This window comes from Aptenodytes patagonicus, chromosome 25 (assembly GCF_965638725.1).
Source record: "Aptenodytes patagonicus chromosome 25, bAptPat1.pri.cur, whole genome shotgun sequence".
NCBI classification, from domain to species: Eukaryota; Metazoa; Chordata; class Aves; order Sphenisciformes; family Spheniscidae; genus Aptenodytes; species Aptenodytes patagonicus.
This window is the reverse complement of record NC_134973.1, coordinates 3,700,290-3,727,370: the sequence shown is the minus strand read 5'-3', so window position 1 is coordinate 3,727,370 and position 27,081 is coordinate 3,700,290. Positions and strand designations below refer to the sequence as shown.

At 45.5% G+C, this 27,081-nt stretch overlaps 1 protein-coding gene across 4 annotated transcripts; it reads left to right on the top strand.

Moving 5' to 3' along the window:
• Nucleotides 1–5,148: 5,148 nt before the first annotated feature.
• Nucleotides 5,149–26,608, top strand: TINCR (TINCR ubiquitin domain containing). 4 transcript variants are annotated; one of them, XR_012997089.1, is made up of 4 exons: nucleotides 5,149–5,419; nucleotides 12,207–12,321; nucleotides 12,441–12,649; nucleotides 14,546–14,626. XR_012997089.1 is itself a non-coding variant. In XM_076359296.1 (2 exons), the coding sequence occupies exons 1-2, from the start codon at nucleotides 5,160–5,162 to the stop codon at nucleotides 26,582–26,584; spliced, it is 402 nt and encodes a 133-aa protein (XP_076215411.1). In that variant the 5' UTR covers nucleotides 5,149–5,159; the 3' UTR covers nucleotides 26,585–26,608. The 4 variants fall into 4 exon arrangements, 1 of the variants encoding a protein (XP_076215411.1); XR_012997090.1 differs by lacking the exon at nucleotides 12,441–12,649; XR_012997091.1 differs by lacking the exon at nucleotides 12,441–12,649 and having other exon boundaries at nucleotides 14,529–14,626.
• The last annotated feature ends 473 nt before the right edge of the window (nucleotides 26,609–27,081 follow it).

Below are 27,081 nucleotides of genomic sequence, written 5' to 3'. Positions count from 1 at the left end.
CCCATATCCATTTTTCAGCTTTTCCATTGTCTGCACTTGACTGGTTCATTTAACATGTGCGTTACTGCGTTTTTTTCCTTCACATTTCCCTTTCCACCAGAAAATGTCACCAACTCGCATCCAACTTTTGCTCAGAAAACCTGCAGGTTCATTTGTGTTCCAAAACCAGGCAAGTTTGCTCCTTCAAAGCTGAATATACATAGCTTTTTTTTCTGGAGCCTGTTTTAAGTTCAATCCCGTGCCAAAGAGTCCATCAGTTCCCAGTAACGCAATATTGATGCTGGGCAGCTAGCCAGGGAAGTTGTAGGATCTTTTCGAGTCCGATTCTGATACTGCAGCAGGATCTGTCTGGCTTGGTAACTTCAGCTGCGTTAGTGGCAGAAATCCTCGTATGTACCAAAAAGAACGAAAGGAGGATCAACCTCCCTTTTTGAGACATCTTTTTAAAAAAACTATCTGTTATGCTGCCGAAGCAGATGGAGAGCTCCTGACTGTTGTCTGGAATGGGGCAGGATGACAGGGACATTTTCCCCTGTGCCAGGCAAGGATGGGAGATTGTGGCTGAGAATTCAGTGGAACAGAGAGGCCATTTGGCCTGGGGGCACAGGACCCTATAGCTTGGCAGGCAGATGACAGGACAGAGTCAGTGCAGAGACCGTCACCTTCCCTTGTCACTCACACCTCCCGTATACGTTAACATAAGCACCTTCCAGCTTTTCTGGATTTTAAATGGTCTAAACAATGAAGATTTTGCCCTACTCCCCAGGAGAAGTACTCCTCCATCATAGAAAGGCTCTCTTTATTCCTGGTGTGCAAGAAGTTAATAGTATTCCTAAGCACTCTCGCAGATGTGAGCAGTATGCTGTAGATAAGTTATATCAGGAGAAAGCGTTATCACTTGGGCTTACGTATTTTGTGCTTATCCGTTGGACTGTAAAAAGCTGTTGCATTTAATTACCCATTTTTCAAAGCATTTATTAATCATTTATTAGCTCTTTGTTCATTTGCTGTGGATGTAACTTGACATATAAAGTGAGCCCAGCCATTTTATAACCAAGCACATGATAGGAGGAGGAAAGCACTGGGTGATAGAAGAGGCCTTACTCATCTTACTTATCTGTAAAGCACTGGGCACATGGTGGTACAGCTCTAGCTGGGGCCTCTGGGTACTTCAGGAATATAAATACTAGCGCCTTAAGCTGTCCCATCACCCAAGATATCTGGGGCACTGAATGAATTAGGTGGCAGGCTGCATATTGGACTGGAGATTTCTAACCTTAAGTTATCACTGTCAAGCCTCATGATTTGTCCTGCATGGCCAGTCGCTCCCTGTGAGCGAACCCTTCCCAGCCCTGTGCTCCCCAGCACCCAGTGTGGGTCTCAGAGCTCAGAACGCTGCAGCCTTCCCTCTGTACCATCAGTTAACAGAGCAGGAGGACAATCACGGGGTAGAGAATGTGCCCGCCAGCAGATTCGTGTACTTAGGGGAGCCTAACACAAAGCCCCTCTTCGGTACCCAGCGTTGCAGAGTTGCAGGTATAGCACTGTCAAGCTGACAAGGGCAGTCATCTCTCACGCTTCATCCCTTGCTGTCTATCTGCTCCTAAACACAAACTCACCCCAAACAAACATCAAAGGAAAATCCTTAGTGTTCAGCATTACTGACCACAAGTCCTGGGATCAGAGAGCTTCAGGAAACAGCAAAGCATCTTCCTTGCCTGAAAGGCCAGCACTGTGAGAGTAGTTTCCCCAAAGACTTATAGGCTCTGCCAGGGGAATCAGGGTCAAATTTTCCCCAGATGTTGCAATTTCCCTATGATTGCTACCAGAAAATAAAGAAACTTTTATTGCCTTGTAGAGCAACATCCTACTTCTCCTCTGTTGTCCTCTGCAAGGAGAGTAGCACAGCAAGCAGCAAAACACAGCCATTGCCAAAAAAAAAAAAAAAAAAAAGGCCTAAGAAATGAGTCTCTCTATTCTGGCATAATAAGAAGACATTATGAGGCCCAGGATCACCTCAACCAGCTTGAAGCATCTTAATGAAGCACCTAATTTAGGTAGGTGTTTCTCTTTTGCTCTAGTCAATGGAGTAAGGAAGCTTTGAGAACAGAAGAGGAGACAACATTTTATAAATGCTTTTGCTTTATTTCTTTGCCCACCTGGGTTTTAAATTGCTTTTCAGGCTCTCCTAATGAGTGTTTCTCTGAATGTTTGCATGTCTTCTGTTTGCCCTCAATATGGGGAAAAGCTTAAGTCAATAAGTTTTTATTTGATTTGTAAATAATACCAGAGTGACACATTATCACAGATTCTCAGAACTCTGACTCCATGTCTTGTTCTCTAGATATGACATGCCAGAGACATCACCCAAGTAGGCTGCAAGGCACAGGGTAGGGGATGGAGATCAAAATAACTTTGAAAGACCATCTAGAACTTTATCCTGCCCCTCTGTTTAGCCCACAAACCGTCAGGAGCTGGTGAAATAACTGCTTTGGACAGATAATAAAACATCCTCTAGCAAAACTAAGGTACTTAATATACTGCCCAAGTCAATTTCCCTTATTTCTGCTGTCCTCTTGCTTTTAATAATGGTTTAATGAAAAATTCAAAATTAATTGGAACTGGCATTAGACATTCATGTGTCCCAGTGAGGGTTTCACTGCTTCAATATTTCATAAGCTGACTTCACTGCTATGCTTCTCCTTATCCTGGCTTTCATAGGCTAGAATATCATCTCTTTTCATAAAATGAAGGGTCCTGATATGGGCGGATGGGGGTGCATGAGAAAAGTTTGCAACCACATCATAGGCAAAGAAATAAAAATAATAGCTGTGTGTTTTCTTTCTGCCACCATCCCCCCTTTCTATGTAATGATACACATCTGAGCCTTGACTGGAAAGAGCTGTCCTAAAAATAAACAGGAGCCGTCTGAAAGGTGTCTGAGGGAGGTATTTGGCAGCTGTCAGGCTGTCACGTATGCTAGAAGGATGGAGCTGATGGACTCGCTGACACCAGACGGGCTCTGCTGAAATGAAAATGCCTTATGCTTCCCTTGGCACTCACTGGGCAAATTCTGTTGGCCGGAGCCATCAGACCTCAGTGTGTCTGGGGCCTGATCCAGTTCTGGCTGCCGTCAATGAGAGTCTGCCCTTGGATGGCAGTGGGAATTGGATCAGATCCTTGCTTTACCCCTGAGACTCTGGCTTTACACCAGCGATGAATTTTGGCTCCCCAAGTGAATGTCACCCCAATGGAGACGGATACACCAGGCTCCAGGCTTGAAAGTTTCTGTAGGTCTCTGAAAATGAGACCTTTCACTGAGATGCCTAGATATGGGGACCAGAGCCTAACCTTTGACATTTTTTGTTCTAACAGCTTGGCACCACTCTGTGCCTCAGTTTCTCCTTCTCTAATAGGGGTGGTGGTGTCCTGTCTTCAAGAAGATTATTGACATATCTGTAGATCCAGGCATTTTTGAATGCTTCCAGATCATGATTGTGCCAAAAGCCGTTCCTATTTCCCACAAGGTGCTCAATGGACACGTGTTATACCATGCAGTAGTCACGAGATAAGCAAACAGAAACATGAAGGCATGACATGACTCATCTCAAGCCTTTGCAGCAACTCAGTGGCAGAGTGAGGACCCAGGAATCCCAGTCCCCACCAAAACAATCATACCTTTACAGTGACCGAATCTGGAAAGAAAATCTTGCTAGCAGAAGTTTCGGTTCTTCTCAAGTGCACAGGGAAATCTCCATTGCCTGTTGTGTAACTGAAGATACTTGCTGCTGTTCTTGGCAGAGACATAATGTGCTGGGGAGGGAAAAAGAAGGAAGGTGTGAAGACAGGGTGGAAACCTCCTTGTTTCTCAATGGGAGAGCGGACACCTCTCTTGTTCTCAGTGGGCGCTGACTGCTGCCATATCTGAAAATCTGACAGTTTGGTTTGTTATCTAATGGGCAAGAGCAGCCCCTTTTTAGTGAAAAGCAGACTCTGAAGTCAACTATCTTGCAGTACTTTGGTCTGAAAATACTAGTCTGTGTTGAGAAGAATGGACAAGGGAATTAATTCCTGTAATATGGGCTACAGGAAATTACCTACAAGATAAGAGGGTGACTTGATCTTTTTGAGAAAAAAAAAATTACTTCCTTATCTTGATGATGTTTGCTCTGAAGTATCATCTTGTGACTGCCGGAGTCTGCCTTGCAGGATCATTCAATTACAGGCAGCTCCCGTGGCTGGCATCACTTCTTTCCTTTCAGAGTTATCGTTGTATTTACCAAAGTATTGCTTGTTCCTCTTGGTATTCTGAGGCCTCTGTTGTCACCTGTTTGTGTGGTGTGCCTGCAGCCCTGTGATGCTGTCCCTGCTCATGTGCTAGAGCAGGATACAACCATCCCTTCAATTAGGCAGGGATCTGAAAGGAAGAGGAAATCAAGATGATGAACCAGTGAGGAGCACGTGTGAGTCAGTATTAGATATCTGATGGTATGACGAGCAATGAATGAGTCCTACCCCTTTTGGAGGGTCCCAGCCTGTTTGCCTACAATAACTATTCAGATATCCTAGGGGGAAACATTGGTGCACTGCACCAATGAGGGGTGTTCACACCAGCCAGGCTCTGTGTCTCCTTCAGGGTGCTCTGGCTCTCCCCCATGAGGAATTTTTCACTATGCAGAGTACTTTTCTCTTCTTCATTAAAATGGCCATGTTAAATAGCTATGAGGTTCCTCAATGCCTACTTTGTTGAACAGATCTACCCCACAGCTGGCAACCTTTTAGAGCAGAAGACATGAGGTTACTAACCCATTCATTTCTCACATGCACCCATGTTTCTAATGGTTATGGAGATGCAGCTTTAAAGTCCTCTGAAAGCCATTGGAATGAAGAGCACTTTGTGAAGACGTTGTAATTATTATGGGATTTAGGGGTGTGTGGAAATGATTCACGGAGATGTTTCCCAGCCAGCAGGCTCTTGGAGCCAGGTGAGCTCTTCCCTGGAATGTGAAGCATGCAGCACGGCAACTGGGAGGAACAGGTTTGGCAGGACATTTTAAGTTGTTCACGGCAGACATCCTCTTCAGAGCCACATCCCTGCTTTACCGACCTTCCAGCTGGATGTTCCTCTCTGCCACACTGGCCCTGGTGAGCTGGAAAGGATGGACACGCTGCGAAGGAGCCTTTCTCGCTGGAAGAGGTACCACATTAAGGTGCACCTGGCTGACGAGGACCTGATGATGCCCCTGACGGTCAAGCCCAGAGACACAGTGATGGACCTACGGGCTCACTTAGTACGGGAGGGCGTCACTTCCTGGAAGAAGACATTTTATTACAACTCCAGGCAGCTTGAGGAGCACGAGACTCTCAAAGAAGCCAATATCCAGAATGGCTCTGTCCTGCTTCTTGTCAGCAATAAAAGGTAGGCAAGGAGCTTGTCTGCAGCGGGGGCGGTGCAAAGGAAGGGGAATGCTCTGTGTATCTCAGCCCTTTGGGACACTTTCCTGTTGGGGTTTGCAGAAAGCAGATCAGGAACTCAAACCCTGCAATTTCCAGCAGGCAGATTGAGATCCGAGGCTCTTCAGCTCCAGACATGCTGTGGTGTGAAATAAGGGGGTAAGAGGAGGAGGAAATCTTGTTGATGCTGCCTGTCCTGTCTCTGATCAGGTCTCGCTTTCCTGGCTATTTGGCCAAGCACAGAGGGAGGGACAAGATGTGCAAAAGGGCAAGGGGGATTGTGTGATGTGGGGGAGTGCTCTGGGAGCCTCTCACTTGTCCTCATTCTTTCTTGTCATGTCTGGCTCTCGCCATTTCTTTTTAGTAGATACTTTCTGCAAGTATTTGGGGGTGGCACAGTCCTGCTTTGACAGGGAAAAGCTGTGAGCCGCCAGCTTACAGCAAAGCACAATGAGTGCTGGACAGAGATGGCAAGAGGCTGCAGCTTCCCAAAATGTGGCCAGATTGCGGCAGAAAATACAGTGAGACTAGAGACTTCCAGGATAGCCAGTGCAAAGGAGATCAGTCAGGGCAAATATTATGTCCCAATGGGAATGAAAGCCGAGATAATGGACCCGAGACCCACTGGCCCACAGTATAGTTTAGATTCAGTGGGGTGAATTTACGCTCAGCTGTGCTGTCTTTCCTAATGCCTGGCTTGTTGCTGCCAGCATGATTAATTCTGTTGAAGCACTTTGGGGATACCAAGTAGAAGAGGTGCACAACAGAGTATGGGTGTACTGCGTCTAATTCAGCTTTCTGAATCCTGAGCCCTCTGAGTTATGTGTCTATGCTGATCAGAGTTTCCTCTGCAGAAAAACCTGCACTAAAGACTTCAGTTCCTGATTATATGCCACATACTGGAATGGTCCTATTTTCCAGTCCAGAGGCAGTTTGAAATCTCACACAAAGAAGATTTAATAAAGCATTTACTTTCAGAGCTCAGCCAGACACAAGAGATTTCACATCGCTCAGCTAACTGCAAACCCCAAGTCACCCACGGCCCCTTTCTCCAACATCTCATTTCAGCTCTCTGGTTAACTTGGCTTGGCTCCTCCTTTTCACCTTGTTTTTAATGGCAGGAGCATTTCTATTTGTTGTTGTTTCCAGTGTTTATTTTCCTAAATTGTACAGCCTGAATTTTCAAGAGTAAAAAAGGATTGAGGGACTCAGTTGATGGAGTGCACATATTGACACTCTTTTGACAGATGCCTGATTTCCATAACGTGCTATGCACCTTCCCACATGCTGCAAAAGCAGGGCATAACTGCAGCAATGCAAAAATCACCAGGAGATCCTGTCCCCAGTGTGCTGAGTTCAGGGTGCCTACTTGAAGTCACTAGCCGTTTTTGAAAATTTAGAGCCTTCTGCTGAAAGCTCCAGCTCAATTTTTGTGAGTACCTGAAAAAGGGAGTAGGATTTCTAATATTTTTCTCCTTGAATTTCATCAAAACCTTCCTGGCTCCTGAACAAGCACCTTTGTCCAATCTCGTATTCCTTTTCTCAGGGCTGGGTGCATTGTGGGGGGTGAACAGTCTCTCCCTGAAGTCACGTCTCTCCTTGAGTTCTTGGACACGAAGGATTATTGGGTTGTGACAACCGCAGCCACTCCCAAAGTATTTTGTGTGGCAGGAATGATAAATGCCCAGGTATGGGGGATACATTTTTCTAAAGGCTCATGGGGGTGACTGAGCTATCGTTGTAGCATGGTCCCTCTAGATATTTCTGAGACATGCTTGTGTGTGGCTTAGCAGCCATCACCCTGCTCAGTACATAGTCCTGGGTTGAGTGCAGCCTCTGTGACTCAGCTCCTTGCCAGATCCTCAGCATGCAGAGGACTTTTTTAGAGGGCTCTCTCTATCACTTAAACTGAGAGTTAGGAAATACAGAAGGCAGGTGCTGCATTGCAATTGAGATTACAGCACCATTTTGAGCCTTAAGATTATTTGGCCAGATCTTTAGGTATTATAAATCCATGTTGCTCCAATAGTGTCCGTGGAGATATGCCAGTCTGTATCAGCTGGGTAACAGTGTGCAACCTTGGGGAATAAGAGGAGAGTAGCCTACGCAGCATTAGGACTGCCTAGGAGCCACAGGAGCAGAGAGGAATAGAGAACATGGTGCTGAGTTTGACCAGCAGCCCTGAGGATTTAAGAGTTGGTTTTAGTATTTCACCGACTCAGTGAAGTATGGACCCTCTCCATCAAAGGTCAGCATCTGCTTCTTAAGTTCTCCCTGAAAATCTTGGTGTCTCCTACTTACACTTTTGTACTGAGATGCCAGCCAAGCAAAGCTATATTAATTCCAAAAGTGGAGTTGCTCTGATTGCCAAGGTCTGCAGCTCAGTGTCGTGCCTATAAATATTAATGGTCACTCTGTATGCTATGTGTTCCTACAAGAGGCTCACGGGACAGTTTACTTTGAACCAGAGAAAACATGAAAATGACCCTATTTTTCACCCCCCACCCCCCCTTAATGCCTTTGTAGATAATTGGCATTTAGCAAAGGCCAAGTCAGCATTTCCACTTCTCGCTCATCTTTTCTGGGGTTTATAACTTAGTCATAAAAATTCACTTAAGGCTGCAGCTTGGGAAAGGGATCAGCATACCAGCTAATACTGAAAATTTATTTGGACCTTAGTGTTCAAAAGTTCGAGCAAGCCATTTTGGAGTTCAGTCAACATGACCTCTCGCCCTGGGAAAACACATGGGCAGCCCAGAACTGGGAATATCACATCCACTGAGGGTGCAATTCCCCCTTGTGCAGATTAATCACATTACTGCTGCACTGATTGAGACTACAATCCTGTTGCAGTAGAAGCTGAGCAAAGAACATGCTGAAAAACAGTTTCTGCCCTAGAGAGCTACATATTACAATAACATGGTTTGCAAGTGGGTAAAACAAGCAAAGCAAGACTTGAAATGTGAATAAACAAGCAGAGAGAGAAACCGCCCAGCCCAGTGGCCTTGGGCCAGCCTGTGGTGTTCAAGCCATCAGTGCCCAATGCAAGGAGACCACCAGCGAGTCTCAACATGAAAAGAGCAGCCATCCAGCACAGCTGCAACAACATCCACAAGGGCATGCAGCAGGCTGTCCCAAATGCCCGAGGTGTGATCAGTCCTGGTACTGTAGGCCACGCCATGGCAGAACCTGTTTGGCTCGCTCTGGAGGTGGTGCAGGGCCCCAGAGCCAGGTAGCTGCTCAGCTGGTCTGGTGGTGATGTGGGAGTTCCTGAAACTGGCATGACTCTTCCCGAGTTTTGTCTGCCGCAGCGAGCCGCCCGGATGCTCTTTGCCAGCTGCACGCTGTGGAGCACCAACCAAAGAGGCCCCCACAGTGTAGTCAGCAGCAGTGGTGGATAGTGGGTGTATGGCATTAGCTGCTCCTTGTTGATAATTTGCTGGCTGCATTTTGATGCTAGGTGTTAGGTGGAGGGACGTTGTCTTGAACTGGTGAATCCACCACTTAACCCATGAGCCATTTCAAATAGAGGATAGAAATGGGTGATCCAGATGTGCTGTGTGCCTGTTACTGACCGTTCCTAAGGATGTACAGCTCCAGCTGGCTCTGGATGCGGTATAAGCACAAGCACATTGACAGAGCCTTCACACTTGGTTTCAGGCTCCTTTCTTGTGCGGTCACCTCTAGCAGTCAGTCAAACAAGTGCTGTACTAATACATTAACCAGCACCATGACTGTTCTCTGTTACAATGTTGGAGTATTGCACTGCAGTTTTGGCCCAGTCCAGATGCGTTTCAGGAGCTAGTATGGGCCAGGGACCGTTCCTTATGGGCTGTCTGGATGTCACCATGCAGATTTGGAGGGTAAGAATTTAATACGAAAACACTGGCCATTCGGTGCCAGCTGTCCTCTCAATGCAGAAGAAAGTCCCAGGCACATTTAATTTACTGGCATAGACTCAGCCACAGCACGTGGGATCCCCTCAGTCTTTTAGAAGCTGAGATTCATTGAGGCCAAGCAGCTGTTATCATATATGGCTTGCCTGGAGAATGGAGTTCAATAAGTCATTGGTGAATAAGTTAAATAAAGTAGGTGTCGGCACTGAGTTTAGCAGAAGTCTATTATCTGGAATCTCTTGGTGTTGATTTTCTGGCCTGGAGTCACCTGAAAACATCTATCTCGGGGCATTAGCAGTTACCATAACAACTCATCTAGGAACAACTCCTGACAGCTTGAAGAGCAGGCCAAGGTCCCATGTGATGTATAAGCCACTCTTAGGTCAAGATAAGCATGTCCAGGATTCTCCCTCTTCTGCAATCTAGCCTCAGTGTCCCTGGTGAGTGCCAGTGCTTATACAAGCTTTAATATGCTTGGGACCCTGCTTTATCATTCAGAGGCTCTTCAGCCTAGCTTTCCAAAGGTCCATCCATTCAAGGAGCTACCTCCTGGCAGAATAACAAAACCATCCATCTTTGGGGAACCCAGCTAATTCCCTTATTGGCATTCAGCTTACAGTCTCTGATTTTTTGCCTCATAAATGAAAACTATGACTGAGCCACTTGCATAAGGTCCAGTTTAGCTGATGCTAAGGAACTACTGCCTACATTTGACTCCCGTGATGACATAAGGATCAACGTTTGACATAGACACTCGGCAGTGGCTCACTCCAGGCTTATATTACTCCACTATGCTGTCATCCCTCCTCACTCTCACTGGAATTGCCTAAGAAGCACTCACCAAGCAGAGCAGATGATGTTGGATCTCTAGAAAGAGAAACCAGAAAAATAATGGGATCTACAGTTTGACCCTGCATAGAAAGCTGATACTACAGCCCAGACATGAATTAAGTCCCTTACACTGGGTTTCAGTGTGATTTTGTGATGCCTGCTCCTTGCACTGACCTTCCAGCTCCTGGGGTTGCTCAGCAATTACTCCTCAGCATGGAGGGGAGACTTCGTTCCCATCCAGCTACTACAGACTTGCCCTGTTAAGCTTAGGCCTAACAGCAGGTTCCAAGGCATCTCACAGTAGGATAACGATCCTTTAAATATCACTGGGAGTCTCTCTTCTCAGGGAGAACTAATTAAGGTCTTCAGCACATGCTTAGACATATGTTGACCTGGTATGGCCTTAACAGGCCTGCTTCCATCTACTGGATAAATAACACTGGCTTAAAAAATATCCTCCTAGAGATGCGTTACTTAGGCAACAGCCAGGTGGGAGACTGACTTCATCTCTGTGGCTGAAGGTAGTATTTATGTGTATTACTCACGGGCCAAGCTCTCTGCTGGTGTAAACTCCTTGAAATCAGTTAAGTGATTTTTAAGTTCCGAAAGCACTGGTGCAGTTACTTCTGCTGACCTCTTGCAGCGTACAGGCCAGAAAGTGACACCTGTATTTAGCTCAGTTACTTACTGTTCAGCCCAAGAAGCTCATTTAACAAAAGCAGAGGGTTGCATCAGCGGAGAGCATGGTCCGTAGGATCTGAATTCCTCTCCTGTGCAGTTGCATGGGATTGCAGTAGATGAAACTGAGCTGATGTGTCCCATGAGGGGCCTGTCTTGGCTCTAGGCAAAGAATTAATGAATGGAAAGTATATTCTAAACCAGGTTCTTCTCTGGTGTGATATGGCACGGCTTCCTGGACTTCTCTGTAGTTGTGCTGATTTATACCATGTGAGGATTTTGCCCACTTGGGATAAATACCCTCTCCTGTGCCCTGGTGTTTTATGGGGCAGATGGGCTACAGGGTGGGCTCACAGCAAATCCTTGGCTATTACAAACCCCTGAAGTTTCAAGCGAGGAAGCAAGTGCTAGAATATGAATCCTCTTCTGGGTTTTGCAGAAAACCCAACCAGCGATTGGTATCAGTCTAAGTAGACTTGTTGTGTCCTTTGCTAGGACCCAGCAAAAAACCCCACCCCATAAACTTTGACCTTCTTTAAGTCCTGATGAAATGTTTGCAGCACAGTCTCAGTTTCTTGTCTGCATAATGGCAAAGAGCAATTCACAGGAATCAAAAGACTCAGCCCTGCACTTACTGGCTTGGCTGGGTGGGGTGGCTGCCTGGTAGAGCTGCTGCCTATGGGCCATGAGTATCTTGGTTGCAGTCCAAGGCATGATAACGAACTCTCTAAGCAAATGCTAGCCCTGAAGAGGTACCCCTAGAAACTTGCAAGACCTTCAGCCTCTGTTCTGGAGACCCCAGGGGGTAGCCCTAGATGATTTCTAAGGGTCTTCAGAAGAGTGACCAAGAACGTAATCCTACTTTTGCTAAGCTTAAGTCTTCTATGCAGGGTCTCTACCCCTGTCAGAAAATGTTTATGGAACCATAACCCCTGAAAACCACCATTTAGTGCTAATGCATGTGGGTGAGCATGTTTAGAGCAATTCAAGCTCTGTCTTATTGTAAACATCCTCAAAGTGGTCCTAAAGCTACAGGCTGCCCTGTTCCGAGATGAAAAATGGATTTCCAGGAGCATGCACTAAAGAGGGAGAGCCTTGCCTATGGGAAAAAGGCTTCCAGACAGTTGCAGGTTATCTGGAGGGTGAAGGCATCTTTTGCAGAAGGATAAATTGGTCTGAAACCCTGCAAGTAGCTTATCCTCAGCTGTATAGTGTGACTGAAAAAACAAAACAGTCAGAGGACCAGGTTTATATTCTCCCCATGCCAGGGTCAGTGCCTCCTTGGTCAAATGCCATTTTTGATTGCATGTCTACAGTGCTCCAAGTATTTGCCTCTTTCTTATTCAGATAATGCCAAAGAGCACAGCCAAGGCCATGAGAGATGGGGAGTGTGACAAGGGCTGAAGGGAAGCAGATGGAAGAGAGCTTGGCTGGGGAAAGGCAGCCCGGCCACCAGCGTTTGGTAAGTCCCTCCCTGCATGCCAGCTCAAGGACTGTTCAGAAAGCAGCTCCCAGTGTTTTCAGCACAGTACCCGTGAATAATTAACCCAAACAAAACAACAAATAACGTTTCCTCATCAGCGTGCCATGTGGTCTCAGCTGCCAAAAGAGAAGCGTGGGTAAGACTGACTCAGCTCCTGAGGGCAGTGAATCACAGTGAATTGCCCATGAAAGGGTGACTTCTGCCTGGGTGATGAAGTGAGAAGGAGCTGAGGTGGACTTTGCTTAGGGCCCCAAATGGGGACATTGGACATCCGAGACTCCTTCCGACTCTCTCACAGGATTCCTCAGTAAGTTGCTGATCTTGGTCTTTGTTTTCCTATGTGTAAGTCTGAGATAATTTATTCTTCCCTTTCTCCCACTCTTTGTCCAGCCAGCTGTAAGTGACTCAGGTTAGGGACTGTCTGGGCTCCTGAGCAGTTCCTATACAGCGGGGCCCTGATTTCTAGGTTGAAGGCTCAAATACAGCAAATAAGCAGTAAGCACACTATAGACAGTCCCGGAGCTTGACAGCCTTTATATATCCAAAGGACAGAGACTGGTTGGTCACTGTTACGGTGACTACCTCACCTGACATTAGGGACCCATTGTTACACCAAAACCGCCTTATTTTTGAGCCAGGGTTTATAAGGCAACGAGCCTTCTTGTGTTGTTCTTTCATCTGTGGGCCAGTCCCCGCGCTCCAATAACTTCTGAACCAGCTGACCTGATTCAACCCAGTTTGATGGAAAGATAGAGGTCTCACTGACCCAAGATTCCTGCAATTTTCCTGAAAAAACAGCAGCTGGATAGAAGAGAGATATTTAAGTTAATATCCTACTGAAGGAAAGGTAATTACACCTCTTGCTCCTTATCTATTTTGAGATGCAGCAGCCAGGTGACCAGCTGGCATTTAGATACTGGCTGGTCAATCAGTACCTGCCTAGCTTCAAACAAGCTACTGCACTTGCTGCCCCTTGCCTGCAAAGCAAGAAGCTGTTGGAAGAGCCGAGGACTTTGCTGGGGAGGTCTGGAGGGGATAAGGGTGCCCTGGGGATATTACAGTGAGCTGGGAGCACCAAGAAAGGAAGAAATAAAAGTCAGTTGTAATACACAAATCAGAAGGAGAAAGGGTTTCACCAGTTCCCTTGCTCACAGAACAACTTGATTTTTAGGTTCAAACTTATTTTCAGGACAAAATGGATGTTTCTTTAACCACTTTCCCCAGAAAATTTCAACGACTGGCAACTGTCTTACCAAACCCTCCAAACCTGCATTTTCTGTTTTTCAACTGAAAGACATGCCTTTCTGGACTTTTTTGGCAATAAGAAAACATTTGATTCTTTTTTCCAACAAAAGCATTTGAAGAAATGCCATGGAAATGGAGTTTCTCATTTTCCAGGTTTTGGTTTTTTTCCTAGGAACAAAAATATTTCCCCAAGTACTTCCTTGTACTTTGCACAGAAAGAGATTCTGAGACAGACAAAGATGTGAACATAGTCACAGCTGAAGATCTTTCAGTCCAAGCAACTGAGATGGACAAAGAGTGGGATTGGACTAAGCGTGGGAAGAAGGAATGTGACTTTTCCAAGGTCAACCAACAAGCTAGGCACACAGTGGAGAGTGTGCTGGCACTGTTGGGTCAGCATTTCTGCCACTTGACCATGCGGCGCCTTTGTGTGTCTGTCTGTCCTGAAATAATGAGTTTCCTGGAGCAGAGCCAGTACTTTCCTGAGTGCTTGGAAAGTGCCTCACGCAGCTCTAGGTGCAGTCATAAATAATAATTTAAATGATAATAATAATATTAAAGTGGAGGCATGCCACTGTAGATGGGACACACTCAGCAACAGAGTCCTAAATCTCTGCCCCTCTTCTAGTAAAAGGTACAGTTTGCCTCACCAAGCCTGGGAGACCAGTATTTACTTCTCTGGACCTGATAATCACAGTCTTTTGCACTGCAAAAGGCAAACTGACCCAAGTTGAATTAGGTCCAGTATCTACTCTAACACCTCATGCCTGTAGCTGGCAGCTCTGGTCAGCTCTGGAAGGCTTTTTGCAGCTCAGGGGGATATCTGGAAAGAGTAAATTAACTGTGGTGGTGTGGTGAGCTGCTTGGACTAATGTTTTTTTCAGAGATAGGCTTTGATTGACACTTCAAATCTGCTTGACAATCTTTTATTCTAAGTGCAGTTGCTGCCTTTTTTCAGAGCAGGAAGAGCTGGCTTGGTTGCTGTCCTTCAAATGATGGATCTTATCACATGGGAAAAAGAAGAAATAAAAAAGCAAACTACCTGGAAACAGCCATAGGTACAGCATAAAAAGAGGTAAAACTAACTGGATCTATTTGAGGTATTTCTGTTTTTTCCCTCTATGCCATAATCCAACGCAAGATATATGGGAAAAGAAGCTATGCTCTGAGGAACAAGAGCTGACTGTTTTCTTTCTTTACTTCACTGTTCATTATGTTGTTGTTTTCATTCAAGAGATTTTAAATGCTTTGCAGATAGGACTGTGCCACCTTCCAGTGACTCGCAAGTCAGTGGGACAACCCTTTTACTCACTTGTTCTACACTGCCACTTCTACTGCCTGTCCTCCCCATGCTGCCTCTTACTCCTTAGTTTCAGGCATCCTTAATGCTTACTAAATACTGGGATCGCACCATTCAGCTGCTCACAGAAGAGGTAACAGCCACTTTTTACAATGTAGTTTAGACATTTGGGGTTTACCTGAGTCTGGCCAAGAAGAAGGTCAGGTCTCCAAACAGGCAGAGGCATGCTTCGAATCCTCTTCTGGACACCCACTTAGGTGGCAAAATAGATATCTTGTTTGAGATGTCCTGTCTCTCCTCGCTTGTCTAGGTCCATCAAAAAACAGCCAGGCTCTTTAGACTGCAGCGTATAGGGCTGTTGTATGTCCAAATACCAGGAAAGATGCTGACAGTAAGAACTGCTCTGAAATGGATGTTTCCCTTGTTCTCTGTGAACATAGGTGTGGACAAGACCAAAGACCAAAGCCGAAAGGTGTGTAAGCTCCCTCCTGTCTGCGTGCCAGCCTGGGCATATTGCAAGATGGAGACGTTTGCAACTTCGCATGCTGCATCATGGATGGGATTTCTTCTTGTCAGGAGTGTTTATCTTTGGGATCCTGCTATTGATGGGGCATCACAGACAGGATTACCAAAACCACTGCTTGCTGCTGCTGCATTCACCTCCACCTTAGAGCCGCAGCCAGGCCTTCCCAGCCAGCTCCTTCTCCTGAGCTTCATGAGCAGAAGACAAGCCCAGGCAGGCCATCTCTGCCAGCTACTGGGCTTCAACAAGGCAGCTCAGGCTGAGGCATGTTTCAGCGGCTCTTCTGTGCTTCTCCTGTACCCAAGTCGTGGATGCATCAAGTGCTGGCAGCTTTCCTCAGCACTAAATTTACTTTTAAAAGTTACATCAGTGTTGTACCCAGAGGGAATGGAGGAACAGATGCAGCCTGTGAAGTCTGGCTTTAATTCACCTGCCTCATTTAATTTCCTGCCCTGCCTTCTAATCAATGAGTCTGCACTAGCAGCCCTGGGAATACAGAGGTTTTTTCATATACAGGAGAATTCAACACAGCGGCTGTGCTGGCTGAGCTCTCAGGGTCTCAAGCAGGCTGTATCACATCTCCTTTGAGGCTGCTTCCTTATGGATTTCCCTCCCCTAGAAGCACTTATACACATTCTCCGATCCATGGCAGCTGTACCACATTTCCTTGCAGGGGCTTGTTGGCACAGGGCAGCTGTGCCACATTAGCCTCTCTTAGTCAGGCCGGCTGTGTGGCATTCCCTCCTGGAAGTGCTCTCCTTCCAGGTGTTCCTGGTTTTTAGCCATGTGGCTTTCTTTTCAGGGCCACACGCTGCTTTCTGGGGCTCTGTCCCCATGGTGGCTCTGCCATGCTACCTCAGACAGGCTGCTGAAGCCAAATGTGCCTCATTACCTCCCAGGGGCTCCCAGCAACATTGCGGGACCAGTGATGCTTCTCAGGGGCCGTGCCGATGCTCCCTCGCAGGGTGTCAGGCCATCGTGCCATACTGGCCCTGTGGTGTGTCACTTCCCAGGTGTCCTTTCACCAAGGACAGTAGCACCACATCACCTCAAAGATGCTTTCAGGACTACATTGCCTCAGACACTCAGGGCTATCAGGAAGCCCCAGTCAATGGCACTTTTACTTTGGTTAAGCAGACTCCCACTGTCCTGTTTTTTTTTTTTTTAAGCTCATGTTAATTCCAGGCAGTGCTGCCCAGTTGCTTAATCAGCCGGTGTCAAAACCTTGGGAGACAGGAAGGCTGGTAGCACCTATTTTGCTGCTTTACCTCACGCATGATAATCTGTATCAGATTGCTCTTTGCCTGCTAAAATGGACAATTAGGATCCAGTTGTAATGCAAATTGCACAGTGGAATAAAAACCGTGGGGAACAAAATCACAAATAAGTATTTATGTCAGCCTTTGTTACCGAGTGATGGGTCCCCGCTCAGTTACTGCTCGCTGTGAAGCATCAGACAGAAGAGAACCTGGTGTGCCTTTGTGTTTTATAGGCATGAGCTGCCGAGCTGCTCTGTAAGACTGCCTTTAGGCACTCGCAGGCCCCGATAATGTGTATGTGTGCAAACCTAACAGACAGATTGCCGCCTACACTGGAAATTTGATGATTGCCTTGTTTTTTCAAGGCTCTGTTTTATATACTGCAGGCCAAACCCATGGGTAATTTCCAGTCTCTCTGCACAGGGCTGAGATGACGTGGTGAGAGAAGCGTAGAGATGCTGAAATTTCAATCTGCCACATAATGTGCTCCTAATACTGATAGCCTTGTAAGTGTGGTGTTGTCATTGGTGTCGTTGCTGTTGTTCTTGTAATTGTTGTCTTCCCGTGTTTGGTGCTAAATGTTGTAAATTAAGAGAAATATTTAAATTTGTAAAGGAACCTAAAGTTAGTGTGGAATTAAACACATAGGAGTCCTGCATATGCAAATGGAATAGGTAGGTCTTCATTTAAAATGGCAAGCCATATCAACGTAAAGCGATATGCTGCTGATGTAGCTGCTTTTACTACATATCAGCTTTGCATTTCCCCAGGGCCTGGGTAACAAAGAATCAAGCTGCATGTTTTCACAGCAAAACTCATCGTTGAGAACTGAGGTGGAATATCCAGGCTTATAAAGTGTTATAGCTGGCAGTCAGGAGGCAAACGTTTTAAGGGTTAGCTGGGCTTGTACAATACCTGTAAGATCCAGAGTGAGAGCAATGCCTGTTCAGGTCCCATTGAAATGGTGGCTTCTAGAGGACAGCAAGGAACAAGAAAGAGTGAGAGGCTGTGAAGCCAGACGGATGAGCTGAGTTCAAAGTCCTCCTAGAAGCTATGGCAACATAGCTTGTATATCTACTCAGAAAAGCCTTTGCAACTACCATAAATGACTCTAAATGGCCTTATTTTCCCGCTAGCAGTGAAATAAGCAGCTTCAATGGGAAGGAGTAAATCCATTTGATTGCACATGTTGCCGGGAATAACCCTCTTATTAGTTATTAGTAATAACCCAATCTATCGCTAGCAGCGTGGCCACCAAAACAGACAGCCTTATCTGCCAGAGAATCATTGTATTGCTTCTAACGTTTCCAATTACAACTGAACAAGGGGAGTCGGAAGGGCCTCAAGGGAAGAAGCTCTGTAGGAAGCAAAAGGCAACATGGAGGACTTGGGTTATAAGCAACGTGTGTGACAAATGAAATATATCAGGGCCAATATATCTTTTGAGGAAGACTTCTGCCAGGCAAGGCTGAGCTCTTTCCGTTCCTGACTTTCTTCTAAGCCAATGCATGGTATTGGTATGTTAGGTCATGAGGTGTTGGCTTGTTAGCTCATCTTCTGAAGGAAAGAGGGGCTTCTATACCTTGGGTGTGTGAAGCAGCAGCTGTCAAACTCACAGCTCCAGTCCAGGGTTTAGATGAAAATTCTCCATTGAAATCGATGGCAAAGCAGCTGATCACTTCACTGCGGCAGGGGTGTTCTCACATGGCAGTGCCCTGGGAAATGCTCACTTGGAATAGAGCAGATTCTGCTCTCATCTATGCAATTATAAATCCACTGTAGCTCCATTTGAAACAACTGTTTTCATCCAATGCAAATGAGATCAAGATCTGGCCCAGGCTGTTTTTGTACACAATGGAAACTGACTGAAGTATGGAAAACAGGAAACAAATCTAATGTAAATCTAAATGGAAATATGCTCTCTGTTACATCAGAATAAATTGGAAGCAAGTCTGTTGATTCTAATGGAATTCACCTGGATTTACACCAGACTGTGGCTCAGCATTTGTCAGTTGGCTGCACACTGGCATCAAAACGCAAACCATGCTACCTCATCTGAATAGCTTTGAACAATTCCTTCCTTTTCCTTTACAGTTAAGCAATTGCCTCTGCATCCTGATAGCTGATTAGCCTTTTCAAACAAATATACCCCTGCAAACAGAGATCAACAAATGAGCCCTGCTCTCGCTAGCATTTTCAGAATCTAAATGATGAGTCTGAAGTACTGAGCTTGGTTTTGGAGTCACTTAAACTTGCTTCTGTTCCTCTCTGTTCACAATGTAGAGCAGTAGGATTGAGCTCACAGGAGGACAGACCTTTGCAACAACTATTCTGATTTCCCCAAAGTACGCCAAATTCATTGCCTTCCCACCAGCAGTGGTCAGGGCCAGCTATTTCCTAGGATGCACAGGAGACCTTTCAATAGATAAACAAAATATTGTCATACTTCCACTCTTGCTGTGTTCAGTCACATGGTCAGAATGGAGCCATAACCCTCCCTAATGGATCCAATACGGAATAGTGTCATGCTCTGTTCCCGCAGGCAAGTTACTGCTCCTCTCTGTGCCACTGTGCAGCTGGCCATGGGAGCCCGTTGCTCATGGGGCACTCTTCATGGGGAAACTGAGAGGACTAATTAATGTCTGAGCAGCAAACTAGACTCCCTGGGTGAAAGTCACTGGAAAAGTGCAATGTCTGAGTAAGAGCACAGCCACGTCAGCCCCTTCCCTTGAATCTCAGTTACCCCAGCTTCTTACATAATTTAGTTTTTAATCTGTGTTCATGTTTCTCTTTGGATAATTAGTAAAATGTATCTTAATTAAAACAAGAGGAGGAGAAGACGACACAAAGCTCTAAGTCAATGGGATTCAGGGAGGGGCAAAGCAATTATTCAAATACAAATCTTGTTGGTAACCAGACAAACATGGTAATAACAGTTATGGAGAGTGTTTCAAAGGTACAGAGTTTTCTGGAAGTTGGATAACTGTTTGCCTGGACACCATTCTTTCAAGGGACTGGCTAAAGCCTGATGTCTGAATACCACAGAGCCTGGCCAGCAATCGGTCTCTCAGTGAGAAGAGCTAGGGGAGTGGTGTGGTCACCAACCCTTGTTTCTATTTCTCTGCCACTGATTTTCTGTGGGATCCTCAGGAAATTAATTGGGCAAGATTTTCACAAGTGGCTCCTGTCTATGGTTGCTTTAATGTGTAGATGTTCAACCTGAGACATGCACAATCACCCTTTGCTGGATCGTTAGCAACAAAGCACACATGGATCTCAACCAGCATCTGAATGTGCCAGCCACTACCTCTCAGAGTCTTTACGTTCCCATCTGTAAGTTGTTATAATGAATACTTTCCTTATTTTATAAAGCTATTAAAGCCTCTCTAAAGAAACAGAGGCTTTCAAAGAGCTGTGATTATTATGGCTTACCCTTGCTTAGGCTTATTCCTGAAAGGTCAGCTGTGCTTAATTTGTGAGAGTTTTCTCATTGCTGGCACTGCAGACCCTATGTGGCATGCAATGTCTTGCTATCTTGTTTCTGTTCTTTACAGCATCACCTGGAATAAATGCCTGCAGCCAGGATGCACCTGACAGTTGTGGTGTTGATACACAAACAAAAGCTCGAGCTTACTCATTGCTCACAGCCTCTGTAACTCTGTTTGCCATGTACCACAGCCTTATTTCATCCCTGTCGGTGAAGTGGGCATGTGCAAACTGGAAGCAAACAGAAAGCAGAAATGAGAAGTAACTGGGTCCAAACCAAATCTCAGCTCTCTTGCAAGAATGCACCATATGCAGTCATGGGCAACACTGGACTGCAAAGTACATGTAATCCTAGGGAACCAGCTAAAGTCAATTTGCTAACCTCCTTGGAGAGTCTCAGCAGCTCTTTATTCACTGCCTGTAAATGATCCTAGTGCACATGAGAGTAAAGCCTATATTGAGGTGGGTGTAATAGGACCACCAAATACAGAGTCAAGAGAGAATCACAATTGCAGAGACATTTTCTGCTCCAGCAATACAAGAAGATGGGGGTCAGTTATTTGCTTTTATAGGAATAAAACTCTTTAGGCAAGGACCTTAAAAGTGGGAATAATTGTAATTTACTGTTCACACTGCGCAGTGGGGAATCAGGCCCAAGCTTGTAGCTACAACCTTTAGTTATAAATGCTGTGGACTGGACTGTGCTGTGCAGATCTTTACTGAATGACTAGTCACATTGATTTCAGAACAGCTTTCCCCAGGGTATGGCACTGCTTTACGCGAGTATGGATGTGAGACCCTATGTTTGATTCTGATCTTGTATTCTGAAAAATCGAGTGATTTTTGGTGGCTATATGCCTGACTTACTTGAATATGCATGTAATCTGGTTTCAAGAGCTGATACAACCTTGGTGAGATTCTTACTAAGTTATTCTTCTAATTAAACCCTATCTAAGTTGGGCAGAATCCTACCCAATTCAGCATATGGAGACTCTTGTGAACACAGAGCTGGGTCTTATGTCAGAAATCAGGTTTGGCCATGATGGCAATAGAACAGGTTAGCCTATAAGCCCAAAGTAAATTTGCAAACTCCATCTGTTTAAAAAGAAATGCATTAATAGATTCCATGACTGATCTCCTGAAATGTCATTTTAATAGTTTTGACTGTGCATTTGTTTTATTCTTGGGAAATTTCAGAGTACAAAAAGACTTTTATTTTCCTTCTTCATTTGCCAAGAATCTCTTTGAAACTTGTTTGTAATATAGACTGAGACTTGGACCAGATCTTCAGCTCACATAAACAGACGTATGTCTATTGACTTCTGTAAAGAGACGCTGATATACGTGAGCTGAGGATCAAGGACAAGAAAATGAAGGCAAGAAACTGCTAGGTATGAAGCTTTTTGACCAGGGAAGTAGTTACTCCAGGAAATGTGTTATTTCCTAAAAAACTGATTCTTCCAAAATGGCAATCTTACCTATTTGGGATATGAATGTCTAGAACACGTCTTACTGACCCAGTGCCATCCTTCAATGAATCCCTTTTTATGCTGATAGTTTGAGGACTTTCCCACTGTCTGCTCTGCCTCCCAGGGCATGTGCAGGTAATGCTGGACGGTTTGAATTAAATTATTTAATTGTGAAAAAAGTCTCAATAAGTTTTTTAAATATGAAGCCTTTGGCGATAGCTCCTGATTGTGAATTGGAGAATGTGGTGGTATAAGAGAGAGTCTGGATTATTTTAGGTGATTTTAGTGCTTCTAAAAGCAAGTGCTTGAAAGCCATATGCTGAGAATGCAACAGATAATGGACATGGATCGATGTGCATAGGGATGCTTGGGTGAAGAAGGAGAGACAGGGACGCAAGGTAGAGGCGGGACAGAGCTTTGAGTAAGGAGAGCCACCCAGAGACTAATGAGACACTAACATTAGGAATAAAAGGAGAGAAAAGGAAGAATGAGTAACTGGAGTCTTGGTCTAGCCCTAAGCACTGAAGTCCATTCTTACTGTGGAGCATCCGTCCAGATTGCTGCAGTGTGGTAGAGAGGTCTGGATGCCTCAGTACCAAGTGCTCAGAGATATGTTCAGAAGGGAGTCTGGACATGATGTTATGAAGCGAGACTGTATAACAATGAAGAGAGTAAAAAAAAACAATTCAGGGTTTAAGCCAGGGCTAGTTTAAGCTCTGGGTACATCGGGCTAGACCAGCCCAGTTCTGGTTTCTTATAACTTCCTCTGAAGCTTTTAGTATGGCAAAAGGATGCTGGAAGAGAAGACTCTCCTGCTGCTAAGCCTCCACCACCACTGGGGAGGTGACTTTTTTGTAATTTAATAGTAAGTTGTCAGTTTTCAAGCCTGTCAGTGCAGTGCCTTTCTCCCACAGCGAGTAGCTCGTTTCAGCAAGGAGTTATTCCTGTTATATATGAAAGAGAAAAGAGCTTCCTTTTTTCTTTAAAGGAGAGAAGAAATAGTCTTTCTGATAGAATCCCAGTGATGGCATTGGGCTATCAAATGCTGGGAGAGCTCACTAAAAACATTAATTGCGGTAATGCCAAAAGCAGCAAAAGCTACCCTGAGGGATGACATAAGAAGGTGAGATGTAGGGCCAGTCCATCAGGAGTGCGTGCCAGTCACCAACTGCAGGTGCTTGGGGAAGGAACGCAAGACCAGGGGATGCTTGGAAGTGTCTGTTCTCTCCTGTTCCAGTTTCTAGAGGCTCATGCTCTGCCCAGCACCTCCTCTCCTTCCTGTTGCTGTTGACTGAATTTTGTTTCTATTTTCTTTCACTTTGAACATGGGGAAAGGAGGGGAAGCAGGTCTACAAAGCAATTTCCAATGTGCTTCCCTATCTGTCTGCTCCATACAAATAGTTGTTTTTCTTAGGGATAAAGGCTGAAGATAATTCCTTTAAGTGGCAATTAAGCTCCAGGTGGCTGCAGAAAGCCACAGCTTTCTCCAGCTCCTGCAGAGACACAGCTTGAGCCACAGGTTTCCCTACTTCCCTAAAAATTTTTTTCCTGTCTTTGTTTTGTGTCTGGCAGTGATTATGGCCCCACTCCTCCAGGGTAGCCCAAAGTGATTGGAGCAGCAGGGAAAATGACAAACCGAGGATGTTCCATAAACTGGCTGTGCCCTCTTTCTGAAATGCACTAATTTCATAGAGCAGGGAATAGTTTCCTCTCGCTCCTGATTTGAACTCCTTGTGTTTCACCTGCAACACCTTTGTTTTCCAAGCACCGAGCCCAGTTCAATCTCCTTTTACCCTTGCTGTGCTGGCAAATGTTGGAAAGAGACTTTTGATCATGTTGGACGGAATACTGTGGGCTGATGGAGCAATACTTGCACTCCAAGACTCAAAGCAAGTCTCATCAACAGCAGACGTGTGTGATCAGTTTGGCTCATTAGTTAATGAGGTTAATGAGGACACCTGTATGAGCCATCCAATATGACAGGGGACGTGTCTAGCCACAGTGATTGCTCAAGATGACACAGCAAATCACTGGCAGAACTGGGAGCAAGCAGAGCACGGCAGGGCTTTGTCTTCAGGCCTTCTCCAGGTCTGAAGTCATCCCATCCACCCTTTGGAGCAAGTGGATGGACATAGCTGTGAGCTTGAGGAGACGGCTCAAATTCAGTCTGGTGTTGGGCTTGTGCAATGGGGACATACAAGATGTCAGCATGCAGTCTGGGTTGGAAATGTTCTCCACTATCAGTGAGGCTTGTGAACCTTAAGAGAGCTTCAAAGCTTACCCACACCTCCATTCGCAAAGAAACGCGCGCCACTAACTCACAAGGATCTCCCTTTCCCAGACAGGCTTATTATCAATGGCATCAAACAGTGGGATGTTACCACTGCTACCAGGTTTTAATGATTTATCACCCCTGAATTATGCAGCATTGGTGACAGTAATTTTCTCTGATTTGGACAGGTGGATGGAATTATGTCTCTCTCTGTTTGGTATGCTAACAGAATCAGAATTAGTATTTTGTCTTGCCTGGCTTATCTTAGCTAGACAGTAGCTATTATTTCACTTACTCTGCTTCTCTTCCCCCTCCCTGCCACAACTAAAATAATTTGATTTTGAGCTATACTTGAAGCAGGACTCACCTCAAATCAGATTTCAAATTCCTTGACCAGAGTCCGATCTCAATGCTATCAATCTCCACCACGTCTGAGCACAGTCAGTCATGTAATAGGATGGATCAAGCAGGGAGAACACATTTTGTGGGTCACTGCAGACACCTGCACACAAACACACACACATTTGACTGTGTGTGCATGCAAGCTAGCATGGGGCAGAGTGAGAAACTGCTTCCCATCAGCCAGCATGGCATATGCTCCTGTGCCCCATTCCATGGCCTTAGGGCCATGCAATCCCTCAGGGAGATCATGGTTACATCCCTGCAAGCGTATGTGAGCGGACACACAGAGGAGCATTCCTGGGCGCTCCTGCTGCATGGCTCTGAGTGTGTCTGTGCATACCTTGCTGTCCGTGTGTGTATGCTGGGAGGCAAGCGGGTGAAAGCAAGAAGGATTTGATTCCTCACAATGTGCTTTTCCTCTGCCCTTCCTTTTTCTACTTTGTTCCCACTCATGCTGAATTACAGTCACCACCACTGGTCTTTGCCTCCCAATGTGGGACGCTGTGTTGTGTTAGTCTATACATATGGCATTGTTTGCCTTCTTTTTTTCCCTTTCCCCTCCCTGCTCATGGTTGTTTGTTTTCTCTTCATGTGTGGCATCAAAAGACCATTTGAACAGCAACTATCCAATCCAAATGAAAGGGGATGTTGCTTTTGGAAGATCCAACAGAAGCCTGAGCAGAACTGATACTAAATTATGAATTAGCTGGAGATTTTTCTCACCTCTTTTCTTTCTCTTTATTTTTTCTTGCCTTTTTTTTTTTCCTTCCCTGTCTATTTTCCTAACCCTAATTAAAATGTGCTGGGCACAAAACTGTAATGAAGGGCTGGACTCATTACTTTTGTTTATGACAAAACCCAAGCGGAACAGAACTCTAAATGGGCTCTGGTTGAGTCCCATCTCCCTCCATAAAGAGTGTAATAAATATCAGCCACATTGATTTTCCTTCCCCGTGAACCCTTTGCTATTTGTTCTGGTCTAAGTGCACTGTGTTTTCCTCTGAGGTTTCTTTTGCTCTAACTATTCTATTATCTGTTGTTGTTGTTAATCTGTGTTGAGTGTGTAATTGAGATCCTAAGAGGGAGGTTAAGAGAAACTCCCTCGGGAAGACATCTGACCTAGATGAAGAAAAAGAAAAAATAAAATAAATAACCCAAGCCATTGAGGCCAACTGCTCCATTTACCTGGTGGAGCCATTTCCTTTATCAAGGGCTCTCATCCACCCCAGGCTTAGCTCTCTTTCTGTAATTAGTTCTATGTATGTGTTTTTAACCTCTACTTGATTTTTGCATTGATTTCTTTGCCTTGGGGGGACATTGGCCCGTTGATTCTCTAGGCCTGATTTTCCCATTACCTGCAGTTGTCTGCTGAACTGGTGTTACAGTCAGGGACATCGTAGGCAGAGGTAGGATGTGGCCCCTTTTCTCTTCCCATTTGCATGCTGCGATTTAACTTGGCCCAAGTGATACAGTACCTGTTGGGTGATGTAGAAGATGTCTCAAAGCACAGATGACAGCTACTTAATTCCCCTTGGGTTTCCCAGGGAATGAGGCATAGGCATGGCTGAAAGCCTCCTGAGAGACTGTCTGGGAAAGGCGTGTTCACCCAATCTCAGACATTGCTCACCCGCTTTCTACCCACCACTGGCCACCTGATCCGGGCAGTCTATGTCCTGAGCACTTGAACTTCCTGTCTCCCTTGTTCGGTTGCTGCCGCAGGGATGTATTGCAAATACACGGAATCCATTATTGCCTGCTCACTGTACCAGTTCCCGAATCTCAGCAGATAAAGAGTTCTTAGTATTTTCTTAATGTCTCTTTGTAGTTTATTAGAGGCCTAGGAGGCATGAGGGGGAAATGAGAATGTGACTCAGAAATCCCTGTTCTGAGTCACGTGCTTCCTTTGCAATCTCATTTGTAACCAGACTATTAAAAGTAAATTATCCGAGCCAAGTGGCTATGCTGAAGCGTAAGGGCTGGGGGGAGGGAAGTAACACTTCCCTCTAGTGTCTCCAGATGCAAGGAGCTTAGTTCAGCCAGTTTAATCTGCCCCCTTTCTGCCCATACTGGGATTTTTGCTGTTACTATGGGAGGATTGTTGGCACTGACAGTTGTGGACATGGCTGGCTTGATTTTCCCTCCAGATCTGATGAAAAAGTGCCCCTCTTGGCTGCAGTATGGGGATGTCTTCATGTTCTTGACATGAAGCTGAGAAGAGGAGAGGGAGGTGCCCATGCGATGCCAGCTCTGCTCTCCCTGAAGAATCCGTCGATGGAGAGGCCGTGAACTGACAGCTCTACTTGCTGTCATGTTTCCATGGTATTTCCATCACGCCTGTTTCCAGGGATGTCTAATAAACTGAAGCAAATTGGAATGAGGGATTATCAGGCGTTAAATGGTGCTACTGAGCCAAGCCTCCCGCTCCGTTCATTATGATGAATTTCTATTTTCTCCCAGGGACTGACTGCAGTCCAAACTGAGGCAGGGTGAGGAGGTGGCTGCTGGCGTGTCTGTGCCTGTGTTAAGCAGTTGGGGCTCCTCCAGGTCCTGGCTTGTCTCTCGGTGAAGGTCAGGTCCTGTTTCTGTTGAAGCAATTTCATATATCTCTCAGTAGGGGCTAGATCAAGCCCGTAAGGAATTAGACTCTGCTTCAGTTCATACAAGCGAGCTCAACCTCTCAAAAATTCCCTTTTGATCCCTCCTATTCTGTTCAGGAATTATTGAGTGTATCTATTGACTTTCCACGGAAAGTGGACACATCCATGTAAAAAACCTTCCTGCTG

Bases quoted from the DNA above. Each gene is read 5' to 3' on its own strand.
- TINCR (XM_076359296.1), top strand. From the start codon at position 5,160: ATGGACACGCTGCGAAGGAGCCTTTCTCGCTGGAAGAGGTACCACATT. The intron at 5,420-26,442 runs GTAGGCAAGGAG...TTTTCCCTCCAG, and splicing joins CTTCTTGTCAGCAATAAAAG to ATCTGATGAAAAAGTGCCCC.